Source organism: Caloenas nicobarica, chromosome 7 (assembly GCF_036013445.1).
Source record: "Caloenas nicobarica isolate bCalNic1 chromosome 7, bCalNic1.hap1, whole genome shotgun sequence".
Classification (NCBI taxonomy): domain Eukaryota; kingdom Metazoa; phylum Chordata; class Aves; order Columbiformes; family Columbidae; genus Caloenas; species Caloenas nicobarica.
In genome coordinates this window covers 35,248,192-35,266,380 of record NC_088251.1, presented here as the reverse complement: position 1 = coordinate 35,266,380, position 18,189 = coordinate 35,248,192, and the positions used below count along the sequence as shown (strand labels likewise).

At 48.5% G+C, this 18,189-nt stretch overlaps 1 protein-coding gene across 2 annotated transcripts in view; it reads right to left on the bottom strand.

Annotated features, from left to right (window-relative positions):
• Window positions 1-16,429, bottom strand: part of LOC135990623 (collagen alpha-1(XIII) chain-like) — a 62,451-nt gene extending 46,022 nt beyond the window's left edge. Inside the window, exons 1-11 of one of the 2 annotated variants that reach the window (XM_065638417.1) lie at window positions 16,409-16,429; window positions 15,170-15,205; window positions 14,526-14,552; window positions 12,743-12,793; window positions 8,946-8,981; window positions 7,874-7,900; window positions 7,073-7,099; window positions 5,954-5,980; window positions 5,823-5,849; window positions 5,510-5,536; window positions 1,731-1,796 (exon numbers count right to left, since the gene is read on the bottom strand). In XM_065638417.1, the coding sequence (XP_065494489.1) occupies window positions 1,731-1,796; window positions 5,510-5,536; window positions 5,823-5,849; window positions 5,954-5,980; window positions 7,073-7,099; window positions 7,874-7,900; window positions 8,946-8,981; window positions 12,743-12,793; window positions 14,526-14,552; window positions 15,170-15,190 (336 nt within the window). In that variant the 5' untranslated portion in view covers window positions 15,191-15,205; window positions 16,409-16,429. The remainder of the gene's footprint in view (window positions 1-1,730; window positions 1,797-5,509; window positions 5,537-5,822; window positions 5,850-5,953; window positions 5,981-7,072; window positions 7,100-7,873; window positions 7,901-8,945; window positions 8,982-12,742; window positions 12,794-14,525; window positions 14,553-15,169; window positions 15,206-16,408) is intronic. The other variant, XM_065638419.1, reaches the window with a different exon arrangement.
• Window positions 16,430-18,189: the final 1,760 nt, after the last annotated feature.

The following is an 18,189-nucleotide window of genomic DNA, read 5'->3' as shown; positions in this document are numbered from 1 at the left end:
CTCTTTTCCCCATTTTACAAGTGGATCCTGGCTCTATCCTGTAGCCCATGTGAGGGGACATGGGATCCAGATTTAGGGCACTAAAATGCAGCACAGTGCTGGGAATGGGTGCTGGCACCCTAGCAGGGAATGCGTTGGACGGAACGAGCTTTGTGTAAGTGAGTGCCTGTCTGCGCAGATCCCTAAACACACAAAACGTTATTGCCACATTATTATATTCTTATTAATGCATTCAGCACAAAAAGACTCCCACAGATCTAACTAGACGGTGAGTGGATACAGTAAGTGGGAGATAAGGTGTCATTTTCATTAGATGTCATTCTATATTTTTAGCTGTTGACTAGAGCTATTTTGCAGTTCTTTTAAACACCAGTTAGCCACCCTAATTGTGCCTCAGCAATGCAATGCTTGTTCAGCCTCTTGACACAGGTCTCAGCTAAGCCCGAGCCCTTGGCCAAAGCATTCAATGTGCTCAGAGGCAGCAGCAGGACTTTCCTCTCACAGGCACTAGTGCTAACATTTAATTTGCAGCTTCACATTTTTTTATCAGTATTTATACATCAGGCTCCTGGAATTGCTTGGTGCTGGCAGATCTGTGGGAGTGGATTACACGTTGTTGCACTTGGGGAATGAATACAGCGATGGCAAAACGGATCACGGCAAAATTCTCCGGTGAAGTTAGTCCCTGGGGACAGAGGGAATTTGCAGCCCTGGCTGACGACAGGACGCAGGGCTGCTATTCAAGTTTCCCACTTCATCCTGGATACAAACTTCAGCTTTCACAGCCTTCCCAAGGGCTCAGTCCTTGGCCTGGCTCTTCGGACTGTCGCTTCGAAGGACAACAAGCACAAGCCGTCGGGCTCTGTGTGGTGTGAATGCTGAATTGATAGAAAACCGAACTGACTGTGGGCTCGAGCAATAACGTCAGGATTTCACCAGCTCTGGGCAAGGACCGGGCACCTCGTGGTAAAGTCCTGTATCGCAGATGGCAGCTCCCCGCAAGCATCTGACTGTCTAGACAGGCAGCGGGGTGACAAAACTCAGCCGCTTAATTGAGGGTGCCCAGCTCACTTCAGCGGGGTAATTACAGCGGTTTGTCCACGCAGGAAAGTTAATCCCGACTGAAGAAACGAGGGAGCTTAAAGTGGGCTCATTAAAAGCCACATGAACTCCTGACTATGGACGCTCTCATTCACTATTCATATGTCCGTAATTCATTTTATGAATTCATTCCCAAACTAAACTGAACAGGAATTATGGCCCTGGAAACCAAACTACATGTGTTTACACAAAGATTTAATGCAACTTAATGAAACCATTATAAGAGCTTATTTAAACACTTCTCCCAAGTGTCTCAGACTAGACTGGCCCTTGGAAGAAGCATTTGCCTATTCATTCATCTCAGTTAACTTTCACAGACATTAGCTGCATTTCAGCAAGCGGTTTCTAACTTCTGGAGATTGAATACGCAGGAACTGACTCCTTAAGGTAGGAGACTCCTTGTCAACAGTCCCAAGAACAGTTTCATGGCCCATTTCTTTTACTTAAAAAAACTGGCTTCGGTGCATTTCTTTTTAGCCACATTATCACATCAAAGATTTCCTCCGCTTCAAAGAAAACCCCTCAGCTCTACCCGAACCTCTTGGAAAGCCCTCTGTAGGGGAAGAAAGACAGGTAGCAAACTGATTAATCAAGGTAGGCTTAGAAACAGGCAATGAGGAGAAGTCTACCTGGAAAGTGCGTCTCTTTATGACCGGAGGTGGAGCCAGCCGCACGGAATTGAGGAGAGGCAACAGCTGAAGAAGATCAAACCAGAAGGTCGCGGGGCAAAGGAGCCCGTTGGGGCCCACGAGAGTCAGAGAGCAGCCAGGGGAGAGAACAAAGAAGAGGGGAACAGAGAGATTGCTGTGAAAATAACCCTCCATGCGAGAGGGCCCATGGCACGGGTACCTGTGGGCAGACCTCTGAGCATCTCCACGCCGCGCGTTGTTCGCAGGGGTCCTGCCATGTGCCGGCTCTGGCAGGTGCAGGGTGGCCACTCGCCAACCCGCTGCTCCCACCACACAGATTTTACCTGTTTCTCCAAGATAAAACTCACCCGGGGGATTTTTGACTCATCTCTGATGCTCTCCTCAGACAGTATTTATTGCAAGACATTCCCCCACTGGCTCTGCTAAGCTCACTGGTCGCAGGACTGTTTCTCTTAATTTCTCATTGTCAGATTTGATGTAACTATCAAAATGCCAATTTTCTCCAAGTACAGTTTCCAATTTCTTTCCATCTTCCCTTACAAGAAACGCTGTATCTCCAGGCCTTACCCTTCCTCAGCATTTGGAAGGGAGAGGAGAGATGCTTATCAGTGAACAAAACAGGTCGTGGTGTGGTTCATTTAGCTGAGCAGACTCTGCCACCATGGCCAAGGGAGAAGACTTAGACCTTGGTGCGTGTGAGCCCCGAGCAGGGTATTGTCTTGGGAGCCTGCGCTTTGCTTTTCCTGGCTAACAGTAACATCAGCCACTGAATGCTTATAGCCAGGAATGCTGCCCTAGGGCAAAAAGCTGACCCGGACACAGAGAAATCAAATGCACTAAAGCTCAGGAGCATTTGTTCATCCTTCTCCTGTATCCAGTTTCCACTTGCATACCTGCTGCTGTCCGCCTGGCACCCACCGTGCCGGCTCCAGGCCCAGGAATGCTCCTCTGGCCTGATCCACTTTCCTGTTCCTAGCAGTTTGCCATTGAAGCTGCTCTTGAACGCACAAGAAGAGAGAGAAGCTTTCTGTGCTCAAACACAAAAATGTCCCCCCTGAGTGCAACGTTCCCCTGTGTGAGCTGTGCGCTCAGATCTGAGAGGTGTGCCCAGAGGTCTCCCACCACGGTAACCGTGCACATCGAAGCAGCGCACTTTAATCCCTTTAAACACCGTTCTTTGTGTTTGCAGGGGAAGCAAGGATCCAGTCCTGTTGCAAAGTGAGGTGGCGACCCAATATTGCAGCCTCACCGCCCTGTGATCAGGTGGTTGTTTTCGAATACACTGATCCAGACAGCCACAGGCTATCACAACAAAAGCAGCGCTGCTGGAACACCTGGCTCCTCAACCCCTGAAGTGTCTCTGAAATATTATGCAACTTACAGGAAAACAGAGGAAGGATGCTGGAAAGGATAAGGAGGAAAATGGAGGGAAGAAGTCCTGAAAACAGAGAAACAAGACCCAGCAATGGATTCAGGTGCAAGTGGGAGAGTTTAGAGAAGAAACCTGAAGCTTTTTCCACCCGGCTCTTGCCCTGCCCCCTCTGTGTCCCAATGGCAAGGTTTTTTCAGCGGTGCAATATTGGATCCGCATCCTCATGCCTTTGCATCAGAACTGGGTCCCCTCAGACCGTTACCCACAAACCTTTAGCGTAAGGATCTGGTTAGAGCGCAGGGCTGCAAGGGTGGTACTTAGGTATTCCTAGGGGACGGTGAAGACACACGACACAAACGGGGTCACAGTTAGACACGCGGCATTTCTGAGAGCAGACGGAGCGCGGCTGGGCCCCGCTCTCCCTGAGCTAATCACCCTTCCCCAGGACAGCACCTAGGAGCAGCTCGAAGGGCCAGCTCACACCAAATGGATAGTACCGTGCCTGGTCTTGTCCCTCACAGCAGCGCCGGACGTATAGGAAAAAAAATAGGAAACTACAACAGGAGCCAAGGCATACATCCTAACCTTACACTTCCTTCCTAAGAAAACAAAGACGAAACAAAACTGAAACAACACCCCTGGATTTTCAGGATGCTGGTTTTCATTTCCTCGCCCAGAACATCTGACAAAGGACCTTGTCAACCAGTAAAGCAAGAACAAATTGCAATTCAGTCAAATGTATAGCATTTGTACAACAATGCTCATCCTAATTTTCATTTTGGGAAGGAAGAGAGGGAACTGCACCTCTGTTGGCTGATTTGTGCCTGTGACAGCCCACACTTGAGTTGCTGAGACAGCCACCCTTCCTGTGAGTATGTCTCTGCCTTGGAACAACTCATGGGCTCTATAAAATGCTGAGCTTGCTGCCTCATGAGACCAGAATACCTCCATGAGAGCCAAGGAAGCATCACCAGGCTTTGCTGGGATGTGAGGCTTTGCACCTGCCCTTTGTTCGCTGTCGCAACTCTCTGGCATATCACCCCAGGGTGCCTACAGCCCCGACCCACCAAACCAGTGTGTCTTTGCCCCCAGGTCTGAGCCCTGGCTACTGCCAGCAATGCACAAGCTGCATCTCCGCTTCCCAGTGTTGCTGCGGATCCTGCCGCTGCTTTTCACCTTGAGCACTGAGGACAGTTGGAGCCAAGGGCTGTAACAGGATCCCAGGATACCTCTTGGGTGAATATTGTTAGCTTCTTTTTAACATAACAATCTAGTGAGCCAGCTCGCCTAAATAAACACAGCTGACCAGCTATTATTGTACCGGGGCTGGCACATACCCATGGCCCCTTCTCCCTTGTTGCCAGCCCAGCTCTCTCCCCTGCCTCTGCCCCATAGAGCATCCTGGGACCTGCTGCCTTGGGGCCAGGGACCAGAGCCCAGCTAATTGCCCAAAGGCCCATCGAAAATAAAAAGAAAGCCCTTAAGCCCGTCTCCCTCTACATCCAGATTGCAAATTCCAGCCACATCATATGATGTCGTTCCAACACATTTCCAGTGGATTTTCAGCACTCCGGTTGTTTTTAGAGCTGGTTAAATCTTACCCCTGTAATCCCCTCAAACCCCATGATGTACTCTCTCCTCTCTTGGCTGCGGTACATGCCAGCCAGGCCAGGATGAAGAGGCAACATCCTGGCTTTCATTAAACAGATGCTGGCATCAACCCTCCCTCTCCGCCTCTTCTTTGCGGGCAGAAAGCCCACCAGGCTGAGGGACCAGCGTGGGGACCGGTTTACCAGGGACCGGCCAGAGCACCGTGGCCAGGGGTGATCAGGGTCACTTTCAGACAGGGAGCACAACCCTTCCCCTTGTCTCTGTGCAGGGTTGAGGCCAGCATGAGGGAGAAGAAAAGGGAGAAATGATGATAAGAGTTTCCCCAAGGTCTGCAAACCCTGAACTTCTCCTGACCATGCCACTACAGCAGAGGCCACGGGAGCAGGACAGAGCTGGTGCTGCAGTGCAAGGTGCGAGTGGATGACCTCTCCTCCTCCAGAAACCCCAGGTTTCCCTGAGTTTTGGGGTGAGGACACAGACCTAACCCGCTCCGGCACAGAGCATTGGATGGTCTGCAGGAAGCAGTGATGACAGCATTTAGCTGGGGGTCAGCCCCGGTGGGCAGGAACAGACCGGAGAACCAACATCCCTCCTGGAAAACCTTATCTGCTGCTTTTCTTCGAAACACATCAATCGGCCCAGTGCTGCCCTCAGGGCCCCAGTGACGCATCTTGTTAATGAAACAATCTATATTTCCAACAAAAAGCCATTCAAACCAAGGAGGATTAACATGCAGGAAGGCACGGGACAGACGATAATAACACTAACAACTTACCCTGTGCGGGTACTCTGCACACTGACCCTGTGAAAGAAGGGGATTAAAAGGAAAGAGGTTAAACCACGAACAGAGAGGACTGAAATAGACACACACTGTCAGATCCAGAAGGTGTAAATCGTTGTGGGTATATTGAATTCAGTGCAGCTATGCCAATTTGCACCCGAGAAGCACCCTGCCTCCTGTCCGCTATCCCCACAGCCCTCTGCTCTTGCTGTATTTCTCAGCCAGACCGAGCAGCACCAAGCCCATCGAATCCCTTCCCTGCTTACTTTTTACATTTAATTTTCAACACATCTCCCATAAAAATTACCTTTTCTCCTTTTTGTCCTGGGGGTCCCTATAAAAGTGAAAACAAAAAGCCTTCAGTAAATGGAGGAGTTCAGTGCACGTAAGGGGAAAGTGATAAGCAGGAGGTGTGATTGCAAGAGATGGGATACTTACAGGTTGTCCCCTGGGACCTGCAGCACCCTTTAAAGAAACACATTGTCATGAAAGCGAGATGGATTCCCGTTTATAGTGACAAGAAGACAAAAACTCTCAGCCTATGGAGTAGGTGGAAACTCGGCTTTTAAAAACAATTGTGGAGAAAAGTTCCCAAGAGAGATCTGGGTTCCCTTTGTTACTCTGGAGGAGTGAAAACGCACACATGTTCTGGCTGCACCGCAGGGGAGAATTATTAAAAGGAGAGGGGAAAAAATCATCAGGAAAACACACCCTTATTGTTCCCAGGACCTCAGTTGACAGCACGTCTGGTCGGACGACGCGCTGGGATGGAACCAGAAGCAGCCAGGGCTGAAGCCTGAGCTGCAACTGCCTGAACTGGGATTGTGCAACAGGGGGATGTCATCTCACCCCTCCCTGAGGAGCAGGGAGGGGAGGGGGGATCATCAACATGTGCTCGCCAGAGGGTGACGCTGACACTCAGGCTCAGAAAAACAGAATTAGCAGAAGAAAACATTCAGCATTTCAGCAGGCGAAGGTAACTACAGAGCTCCTAGCTTGGCGTACTCGTGTTTGGGGATTTCATCATGAGGAGAGATGTCAAGAGGAACAAGGCTGCATTCGGGTTTCCATCAAGTGTGGCCTTAGTTTACCATTTTCAACCAAAAGCGTTTAAGCACAATGCGCATATGAAACAGAGCTTCGACAGACATTTAATACAAAAAATATGGGGGTTTTGTTGTTGTTAGATAAGTTGAAAGCTGCCAAATAGGCTTTCAGAAATCTTTCCATCAAATTTTACTTCTGCTATGAGGCCAACCACAAAAAATGTCAGCTCCTAGAGTATATTTAAAGAACGTAATTGCTAACTGCAAGGAAAACATATCCCATGCGTAACTAGACAGTTGCTGTTGTCGCATGATTAATCTGATAGCCATAATGTAAAAATTACAGACATGCATCCCAGCACTGCTATTATGTGCTTACAGAATCAGAGACACAGATTGTGCATTAGCTGAACTAAGATCACTACCCTGCCTATGAGCTCGTTTCCAGCTGAGAGGCAACATCATTTCAAACCAACCCGTCACCCGCCGACAAACGTATATTTTTTTTTACCATCTCTCCCTTCTGTCCAGGATGGCCCTGCAAAAGAAAGAAAACACACATCAGCCTTGGCCACTACAGTCTCTAGAAGATGTTCTCTTAGCCCACTTAAACCTTGCCTTGGGAGGTGCTCATGGTTAACTACATCTTGTCAACGGAGTTGCAACACAGTGCATGTGGAGCTTTGCTCACACACCTGGCAGGACACCGCTCTCTGCTACCCAAAACGCCAAGAACAAAGCTCTGGAGGACGAAGGAGCTACAGGTTTCATGTCAGTTGGGTTCAGAGGAAAGCAGTTTGTGCCTCGCTCTCTGAAGGATGAGAACTGAGGTCTCTAATACAACGCTGATTATAAGGAGGCTCTAAGGACAGCGTGGAGGTCTTTAGAGTCCTTTCCTCTTCTACTGCAAGTCTTCACAGCACAGCAGCAAAGAGAAAGAAGCTGTAGGGTCAACTTCAAAGGAAGCTGTTGGCTGTCCAAGGCAGAGGGCTGGTGCCCAGAGGACCTGCTCTGGCTGGCTGGCTGTGGTGGGAGCGCCTGCTAGGGCTTTCCCTGCAGCACCCAGGCTGTTGCACTCGCGAAGTGCTATTTTATAGATTTGCCGAGAAAGGAAGCAGCCACACTCTGCCTTCCCTAATCTCCTGACTCCTGCAACTGCCCCAAGGCATCTGTGGCATCCTCCTGCCTGCCAGCCTTCTAATTTTCTTTTAATCCATGCATGTGCCTAACATTGGAAAATAATCCTCTTAAAAACACTCTGTAACAGGCAGGCTGGCAGCGCAAAAAGGCTTTAGAGAAGCTGTTTGCTTACCGGTTTACCGTCCAAGCCAATAGGGCCCTGAAATACAAAAAAGGATAAATGACGAGAAGTGCTTTCACTGGGCTATCTGTCCATTGGCAGCAACACCAGACACAAGAAAGGAAGAAAAGGCAAGAGGGATTTGTGGGCAATTTGCAAAAAACTCTCAGCATTTCAAATTTTGCAGCATCCTGTAAACTAGTTGAAAATCAGCAGTTTTCTCAAGACTTTAAAAAGACACCCACCTCTGGGGGAAGAAGAATTTTTGCAAATGACAGAACAATAAAAGTGTCCCAGGGAAGAGGTGACATACAGCTCAGCAGCATTTTGAAGGTACCGTTTGATGAGAAACAGGCTCCGCAGAGCGCTGTCCCACCCAGCGTTTGCTCGTGAGCCGGGCTGATTTGTTTTCTGCTCCTCCAAAAGCCAAAGACCACAAAGGCAAAGGAGAGATCTGCTTCTCCTCAGCCCAGGGGCAGCTGAAAGCCTCTGTTTTCGCCAAGGGCAGAGCTGCAGAGCCTGGTCAGACAGCTTTGTCCTCTGCTGGGCTTCTTTTCTGTTCCCTTGTCATCTGTAACAGTGTTGGAGAAGAATTCCCGCCCCCGTGCTTTTTATCCTTTCGCTTTGGTGTGAACAGAGTGTTCAGCCTAGTGCGGTCCCCAGCTGACCTGCACCATGCAGGGCCACATTTGGATCACAGGCGCTTACTGCTATTGCAATATCACCTAAAAGCTCAATTAAGGTTGGAATTTCACCTGCCCAGGGTTTATTTTCTTTGTTTGGGGGTATTTCTCAAGATGGTTTCCTTTTACTGAACAGATCTGGCTTCAACTATGTTATTTTAACACTTTTAAAAAAAATTAATTTCCTTTCGGTGTTGTGTGGAGGTTCTTTTGTTTTGTTTTCCCCCTAAGTATCATTTAAAAGATAAAAAAGAAAAACAAATTAAGAAGAAGTTACTTTTTCCAGTGATATCAGATCAGGTCCTTGGTTTCAGACAGAAATTATGAGATACAGTGAACACTAAGGATACTTCCTAGTAATATTGCTCACCCATACCTCATAAATTAACAGTTACACTTACTGGGAATCCAGGAAAACCTCTTGTTCCAGGCTGTCCCTGGGAAAGAAGAAACGGAGACAGTTTAGAGGAATTGAAGTGGATTTTGACTGACCCTAAGTCCTCTCTACAGAGCCTTTCCTCCAGCCTCTGCCCATTTATGCTGCGACTCTCTGAAGAGTTACCCAAGACCCAATTCCCCTGCAAGGGGAAAGCATCTTGGGAAGGAGGGGAAATCTCTCATCCCCACTCCGATTTGTACAGGGCCAAGAAAATACTGGAGCAAGTCCAGTTTGGACTGCACAAAGTTTCTGCATTAATTAAATGGGTGTCCCTAGCCCATAGACTAGGCTTTTGGAGTGTATTCCAGAGGCTGAGCTCATTTTATGGCAGTTCTTGCTGCCATAAACCAGAGGCGTTTAGTGCAGGGTGCTGCTCTGTGCAAGACAAACCTTGCAGGTCACTGGTGTCTAAATACAGCCATCCCTCTTCTCCTCCTCCCCTAATCTCATGTCCCAGTGCATTAGTTTTCCTTCACGAATAATTCTGGAAAAGATACGATTTTTTTTTCCTTCTCTTTTTTTTTTTCCCCTGAGACCAAGGAGAAAAAGGAGAGTTAGGTAGTGTGATGAGAGGAACATAAGCAGCAAGTCCTTTCCCCTGCCTCTTTCTGGCTAGCCAGCATTGGCTACCGGTTTGGGATCAGGTACAGCAAACACTGGCTTGGGATGCATTTGGCAGCTGCTTCATCACTCGCTTAAAAACACTGAAAAAAAGAAATTGTCTTGGCTGTTAACTTTTCATGGTTCTTCAGCTTCTGGGACCTGTGACATCCCAGGTCAGAGTTACCCTAGATTTGTAGGGTATCTTTACTGGATACCACTTCATTGAAGGATTTTTTTTAATATCAGTTTCCAAAAAACCCATGTCAGCCAAGTCAGGAAGCAATATGGACCAGACTGCAGCAGATCTGGAAGCACATCCATGTCAATGGAAACAGCAGGATGAGGTAAATCCTGTACCACGCACATTGAGTGACCACTGCGGCATCTTCCCTTCCCTGAAAGCCATGCCTCAATGCCAAAAAGCCCAGGTTTCTTATGTGTTCTCGTGCTTTGTTTTGGGGAAGAAAATGCTTTCTTAAGCAATTTGAGATATCATGACTGGATTGTTTGAGTCCCACAAGGGCTTCCTAGGTAAGAGCTTGGTATAAATAAAGGTTCACTTCTGAAAAGAAACACACGTGGGTGCATCTCGACCTTAACCAGAGTGATCCTGTGTGCTGCCGAGGGAAGGGAAGGAGGGGACGGGCACGCTGCCCTGCGAGGCTGAGGTTTGCACCAGTGAAGCAATGATAATCCCGTGGGAGAGAGCTCAGAGCCACATTGGCAGGGAAAACCTTCACCTTCGGGTTACGTCTCCTCCAGCCTCCCTCCATCTGCAGAGATACTCGATGAAGGTTGGCCCCTTCAGAGGACAGGGCCAAATAACCTCTTTGCAGAGTCTGAGGGACGCTTCTAGCACAAGATGCCTCATGTTGTGCTGAACAGTTGTGTTTTTATACACAATACTAGCAGGACCTAATCCCGTTTGCACTGGTTTTTTTCAGTGCTGCGAAGTTGAACTTGGTCAGCCTCACTTTGCAAGATACATATAAAACCACCTGGTCCTGTTGGCCAGTGACCAGGAGGGGAGATAGGCTATAAATTAAAGGATCTGTCCACTGCTGGTTTCTGAAAAGGCAAGAATCAAGAGGAGCCTAGCCACAATTCATTAATTTAGGTTCCCTGCTGGATACCTCCCAGGACAAGAAGTGCTAAAAAAAGAATTAGGGAGAAAACCTGGAAATTGTGCAATTTGGCTTCCTCTGTAGACTACAGACTGTTGCTGCTTTCTCCTTGGAGGACGGCAGAGTGATTTGCATGGTATCGGGCCAAAACAACAGTTCAGCAGCAAGCGATTCCAAGAGACTGTTTTTGTTGGGTGGCTGTTTTTCCTTGTCTTCCTTTTAAAATGTTGATTGTATGAAGTATGTAATCCCGGGAGCTGCCAAATCATGGAGACCGTCTGTTTCTGCCACTATCGGCGCACTGTCCCTCTCTGGCCAAAAGTTAAGCAGCCCTGAGCTCTAGCAAAAACTTTAACCTCCAAACAAAAATCTGGAAACTATTTGTCATCCCACGTCTTTCCGAGTGGCCCCTTGGCCGGGGTTTCCATGTTTGTCTTCAGTACTCAGCCATCCTTTTGACCTATCACCAGCTCCCCGGGAAACTGGATCATCTTCACAGCAGGCTTTGGGGGTGGAAGTGTGGAGCTGTGCCAGTCCTGGCACTTCGGGGTTTTGACTGGGGTAGGCAAAAGCCCATTTTAAATATCATTTGCCATCTAAATTTTCTGCTGCTTTGGAGAGGCAACGTGTTGTGCACTTTCCCAAACAGCAGCAGAAGCATCAAAGCAGACATTAAAAATTGCCCTGCAGACCAGGCATGTGTCCTTCAGGAAAACAGTGGTGTCTGTCTCTGCACGACCTACGGTGACAGGGACTGATGGCTTTTCTCTCCGATTACCATAACCACACTATTTAGAAGACTGAGAGCTACAACTTGTGAGAAATAGCAAAAGCAATGGGGCGTTTATCCTCTAGAATCTGCTGCTTGGGGAGCAGGGTGGCCTCACGAAGAGCTTGTCATGGAGAGACCTGCCAGCCCTTCCACGTGTCCCTGGACTGTCTGCTGGGTATAAAACACTCGGGGAGACCCATTTGTGCCCTGCGTTTCGGTTCTGTGGTTTCTCAGACTCAGGGCAGGTGGGCCTGGGAACAGGCAAAGCTGTTTCTTATTAGAAACACTTATCATGGGGCTTTTAGAAAGTTAATTGGAAAGCCAGATGTAGCCAAGTGTTTGCACGGCCTGGGTCTCTCTCACTTGACCTCCGCTGTGAAACAAAAGTTGCTGGCGGCCCATCCTCTCTGCAGGTCAAGGACGGTGCTCTTCACAGGTTAATCAAAATCGGAAGTGCCCGCTGGAAGGGGGAAAATTGAGTCTCCACGTCTTTTTCATGGAAATCTCCAGTGGAGGCTATGCGGGGATGGAGTGCAGAGGACTGGCTGCATCTGCACGAAAGCAGAGACTTGATGGCTGAACCGCAGTGCAAGAAACATCCAGCATTTAGGGCACAAAGATGCTCCAGCCCTTCATGTTGGTCTTTTTTTATGGCCATATCCTTGCAAAAAGCTTTGTCTGGCTGAATTGTTGCACCTTGCAGGGACACTTTTGCTGGAAGAGGGTGCGAAATCCTGCCTACGCTTTCCTCGGCTTCCCAGCCAGCAGTAACAGTGCTGTCAAAAAGTTTCTGAGATTTCAGGTACTTGACAAGCACCTCTGAACAACTTTGAACTACCCATCTTTGTGAGTTCCCCAGTCACCAGCTTAGCTCTGATGCTGCTCATCTGCAAAATTAGGGGGTTTTGTCCTCTGCTAATGAAACCAAAGGCTGAGATCAGCCAGGCAAAGGGTGTATTTTCTCCAAAAGCAATAGCAGCCCTGTTGCAAGAAGGAAATATGCTGCTTCTTTTTAAATACAGGAATATGATTTCCTTGCAATAGAAAGCTTCCACATTTGTTCTGGAGTATGAGCTGTAATTTTATTATATATAGTATATAATAGCGGTATAAAACCAAGCCTGGCTCAGCACATGAACCACATTATACAGGGTTTTTGCTCTTTCCAGCTGATGCTGTGTCTTAATGCCCCTCCTAAGCCTTTCCCTATAACTTGCCCACATCCTGCATCAGTCAAAAATAGAAAGAAAAGCCACTTACGGGTGGACCGCGGGGCCCAATGATAGACATGCCCGCTTCTCCTGGAGCACCCTGTGGAGAGACAAGGGAGAGGAAAAAGGATGAGAAAAGGAGGAGAGGGAAATACAAAGAAAATAATATTTCCATCAAGACTGGGGTTAAATGAGCATGCTCAAGGTGTGAAACCTTCAGGTCTTATGGGGCAGCTGCCATTCCGGCCTCCCCCAGCTCTTGCCCTGCAATCTGGGAGAAGAGATGTCATTTGAAGCTGATCAGACGTGCCGGAAAATGGAAGCTGCACAGCAAGGAATACTATAAACATATAAAACACTTTCTGGCAAAACAGAGGTTCTGCCCCATTACAAGTGTGAAAGATGGCCTGAAACCCTTGCTGTTTCCTTCCTGCGAGCCCAGGAGGACCGAGTCCTGCACAACAAAGGAAAGAAGGAGGGATGTGCTGGGCTCCAGGGACATGGGAGCTGCAGGCAGCTCACTGGCTGCCTCCAGAAACGCCTCACTTGTGTGCTTCTCAAACACAGTTGGGATGGGGATGAAAACAGCAAAGTCCTTGCTGGAAAAGAAAACAGCTGCCTCTCCAGCTCCTAGCCACCCACGACGTGCGATGGGCAGGACACATCCCTGGTCTCTGGAAAACATGGTGTATTCCTAGGAGGCAGCTCCAGAAGTGCCCAGGGCTGAGGAGCCTTGGGATGGAGGATCCGATAAACTAAGCAGCCTGCGAGCAAGCAGAGCTCTCTGCAGAACAAACCTCTCTGCAAAACAAAGCCTGCCAAGGACCTGGGACTGCCACAGAGGGCATGGGCAATTACAAGTGATTTTTCCCTTGTTTGTATCTATCTGCTGTCCTTTCATGTTGAAAACTTTGGCCAGGGAAAAATGCAAGGAGACACAGAGAAAAAGCAGAATGGCTTCAGGCATTGAAATCTTGGTCTCTTAGATAATGTTGGTTGGCTCCAACGAGCAAGCAGAAGCTTGAAAGCAAGGAAGGAAAAATCTCTGTTCTACCTTGCCGCTTTTCTGTCTCCTATGAATAGGAGAGAATGGATCTGGTACAGCAGTGCCCTGCACGGATGATCCCCCCCATCAGGTGAATATTCATCGCTTACCTATTTCTACACATCATTATTCAGTTATTATACGCCCCTACACCTCCATCCCGCTGTTCATGTGGGTGGGAGATACTCACAGCTCTGGGGAAAATACACTAACGGCGAAGTGTCAAACACTTCAAAACATGGGGGTCAGCCGTAGGATGCTTTGCAAACCACCACTTCTTCGGATGGACAAAACACCCATTTGCTGCATGACAAACAGTTTGGGAGATGGTCTCCCACAAACTTAAACCATACTAGTTTTTCTTAGGAGGAAGAGGTCCAAGCATGTCAGAAATAGGAGTGTGCCGTGCCATTTTCTTTTTTGCTATGGCTTGCATTGGGGAATCAGGCTAACCTGGGAGGTGGGAGACAGCTGAGGGTGGATTAGGGCAAGTGGAACTGCCAGCGGGTAAGAAACTGAACAGTTAATACCCAGGAAGCCTTGAGGGGAGCCCTGCGTGTGCCCTGATGGCTCTTACGCTGTTAGTAAATTGTCAAGAAACACAGCATCTTCAGAGGCTGAGTGGCCTGGAAAGAATTTGGGAGATAAACTCGCGCTGCCGGGGGAGAGAAGGGGCAGCCCAGGGAGGTGAAAGCCCAAAGCTGGCTGCAGCGGCTGTGACTGTGACCTGGGGGCTCGGCTGGCCCTAAAGGAAAACAGTCAGAGATGCTGCGAGGAGCAGACTCACCTTCTCTCCAGGTTGCCCTTTTAGTCCCTGGGTCAGTGGCAGCCGTCACAGCCACATGCAAGAGGGCAAAAGGTGGGGAGAAAAAGAGAGAGAGAGAGACACACAAACACAGGCGTCAGCGGCAAGGGCACGCTCCTCCACCCCGAAACCCTGGCTATGGGGCTGGGATGAGTAGGGTTGGCCTCAGCTCCCACCCCAGCCCTCTTCCCTATCCTCACCCTGGGATGTCTGAGCGAAGGGCAGCTTTGAAATACAATACTCAGCCAGGCAGGGGATGCCCCTGCCTCGTTCGGGGCAGGGTTATTTGGAAAGGGCAGCTGCAGGGGTGTGTGTTAGCAAGCCCACAGCTAGCAAGCCCAGCCAGCGCACGAGGTGGCACCAGGAGGCACCCAACCAGGGGGATGCTGAACCAGCAGAGGGTCTGAGCAATATGGCAGAGGGGATGGAAACACCCCCCCACCCCCAGCATGGTTTGCAGGGCCACCCTGCTGCAACCAGGAGATCCTCTCAGGTGTGGGGCTCAGGGAGGGTGGCTTTGCTCAGGCTGACACCTGCCAAGGTTCGTCCTGAAAGCCCCCCCCTAAAATCTTGGGGGTTGGAAGAGGATGGGGAGGACAAGGCACATGCAAGAGGTTTCGACTTACCGGCCGCCCAGGAATCCCCATCGCACCTTTGTCTCCCTGGTAATTAAAGCAAAATCAGAGGCAATTGGAAACTGGCCAAAAGCAAGGTTATAAAACAGCACAAATGACGCAGCTTCACACTGTGGTGCGAGCGTTCAGGGATTTTGGGAGAGGGAGAGAGCAAGTTGGAGAGGCAAGTGTGTTTGCTTTTGCCCAGACGTGTCCTTAAGAACACACTTAAGCCACCAGTTTGCTTGTGCATATAACAAACCAGCACATCTCATAACAGAAATGTCATGTGGAGATTGAGGCAGCAAAAGAAAGGCAAGAGTTTTCAGTCTAACAAAATATAATCCCAATTTCCAACACTTCATAAAATCCGAGTCCTGGGAACTGGCTTCCTGCAGTAGCCAACTGTCACATTTTTCTCTTTCTTTACTGAAGTCATCTGGGTGTTAGCTATTTATTTATAGAGTTATCACTTTAAACCAGGATTTTCTTAGACTTGAAAATACAGTCCTGTCCAGAAGCAAGAGAAAAATGTGGGAAAACAAGCTGACACAGGAAAAAGCACGTCTGGAAGAAGACATATGAGCAGCTGTGTTCAGTGTCCTCTACCCCTTTGAGATCCTTCCCAGTGCATTGTCAGGGTGTGAACGATCCTAAGAGCGGTTTGGGGAATGATTTTGGGTCAGGTGACACTGAACAGAGCCTCGTAAACACATGAACACAAGACCAGTGGCAATTTTCTTCAGCCACTTACCTAGAAGGCAGTTTTCTACCTCTTACAGTTAAATTTAATTATGCAATAATTTTTTTTTTTTTAAAGCCTCTGCATTCCTGGTCACCAAAACTGGAGGCTGTGCAGATTTGGAAGATAGCAGCTGATTAGTAAAGGATCTGGATGATTATGTCCTCAGCAGCCATGTAGCTTTTGCTCTATATTTTGCAAAAATGATGTGATGATAATCTCTCAGTTCTGTTTCTAGCAATGTTTGGCGTTTCCATATGTAAAACAAAGTGTCCCTGCCTGTGGCTGCCAGCATCTGCAGACAAAAAACAAGTTTTCTGGTTTCTGTAGCTGGAGACACCAGCCCCACGGATGCTACCTCTTTGTGCCTTCCAAAATGTTCAGTCCCCGTGCACATGAACACTGTCTGAGATCTCTGGAAAGGGAATTTGTTTTGCCAGGTGTACACAGAGCATCCTTTGGCTGTGCATCCCAAACTCAGACATTGTTTGCCAGGATCAAACCATTACCTGGTGAAAGCGTAGCTGCTTCCCTCTGCAGAGCTGAGGGGCTGTTCGGGACTGGAGTCATTCCTTCCCATGCAGCATAAGTTTTGATAAGTTGAAAGCAATATATGCTTTACAAAAGCATCCCTTGCAGATGGATGAAGCGCTGAACAGCTGTTTGATTTTAAATTTTGTAGATGATGCGTTATGGGAAGCCGCTTTCTTCTAGGGTTTTAGGCAGGTTCTCAGTCCCGCTAATATTTGCCTATCTCTATGTGCCGGCAGTGAGCAAAACTCCCAGTGTCAGCATCTTGCCCTGGGATTACTTTGTGGCTGCCAGAAAATGCTGAGTTTTCCTGTGCTTTTAGTCCCCTAAATGCTGCTTTCCTCCAGAGCTGAGCTCCCTCACAGTTTGAGGTAAAAGCTGATTTTGTTTCTCCTGGCTCTGCTGTAGCCGGTGCCCAAGCAGGAAGAGCCCAAGGTCGAGGCTGAGCTGTGACTGGTCTCCGGTGAGGACCTGGTGTCGGAGCAGTACGTGACGGCACCGTGTCTGGTATGTGACCGCGCAGCGTTACAGCCCTCCAAGCAGGAACAGTGAAGGGGGAGCTCCCGGTAGGACAGCAAATAGATGCCAGATGTTTATAAGGAAAGGACCTTAAATCGCTCGTCTACGACAAACCCTAAAATCCACGCTCCTTCTTCACTCGTGACTATCTACCTCAGATGCAAATACTGTTATTACGGACTTCTGCATTTCTCCCAGAGTGACTTATGCCTTTTAAATCCTGCTGCAATCAGCAAGCCCCATCCGCAAGAACAAACACTGCACGCTGTGCCTTTTCAAGCAGACCCTCAAGCTGACACAGGCATCTTCAAAAGTAGCACATTTCCAAGTGCAGGAGGGATCCTAGGGATTGTGTTACCCTTAAGCTGGGTCCTACAAAGGTCCTGTGTCCCCTGCTCTGTTACGAGCCACAGCCTGTTTGCAATATGCTATTCCACATTGGGTTTGCTGTGCGAGATCACTACCTTCTTCCAGCTTACGAACTCTGGAGACCTGCTGACAAAAGTGCTGCCAGACAGAGGGCATGAGAGAGAACAACAACAACAACGAATTAAGTGTTTACTGGGTGCCCTAGTCTTCCTGTAAGGCGCTGAAACAAAATACACAGAAAAGGCAAAAGTTAGCTTCAAACTCTGAAGGGAGGGCTTGATAAAGGGACGAAATCACATATAATGGCTTAGGAAACAGAATGTTTAAAAAACTCTCCACAGCTCCTTGACCATCAGCTCTGATCACTTCGGTCTCCTCATCTCCTGTTTGTGAAGTTTTGTCTCCTTTCAGCGTGGTTCTACCCACAGCTCTCCACACGGGCTCTGAAGGTATCTGCACGTCCAGGGAGAACGAGCTAATTACAGGCCTCTGACTTTCTTCCTTAGTTTCCATCTGCTAAATATTATTTTTTCCATGTATGGAATTGCTGCAGTCGCCACAGAAATGTTGCACGTTCAGAAATGGGAGAGAAAATGTCCGTGAGAGGATCTTTTCCTTCGGATGTGGTCCAGACGGCAAGAGTCCGGGAACTTCAGGACTATTGCACTATTTCATCATTTCCTTCCTTCCTTCACCCCTTTTAGTCCCAATCTTACCAAATTTCTTACATGACTGCGGGTTGCCCTTGTCTTCACCAAAGCCTCAGCTGACTTCAAGACTAGCGGTGGGAGCATCTGTTGGGCAAGAGGAGAGCATGAAGGCCCCTTTTGCTGCTGGGGTGTTGCTCATCCATTTCCCTGGCTTCTCTCCT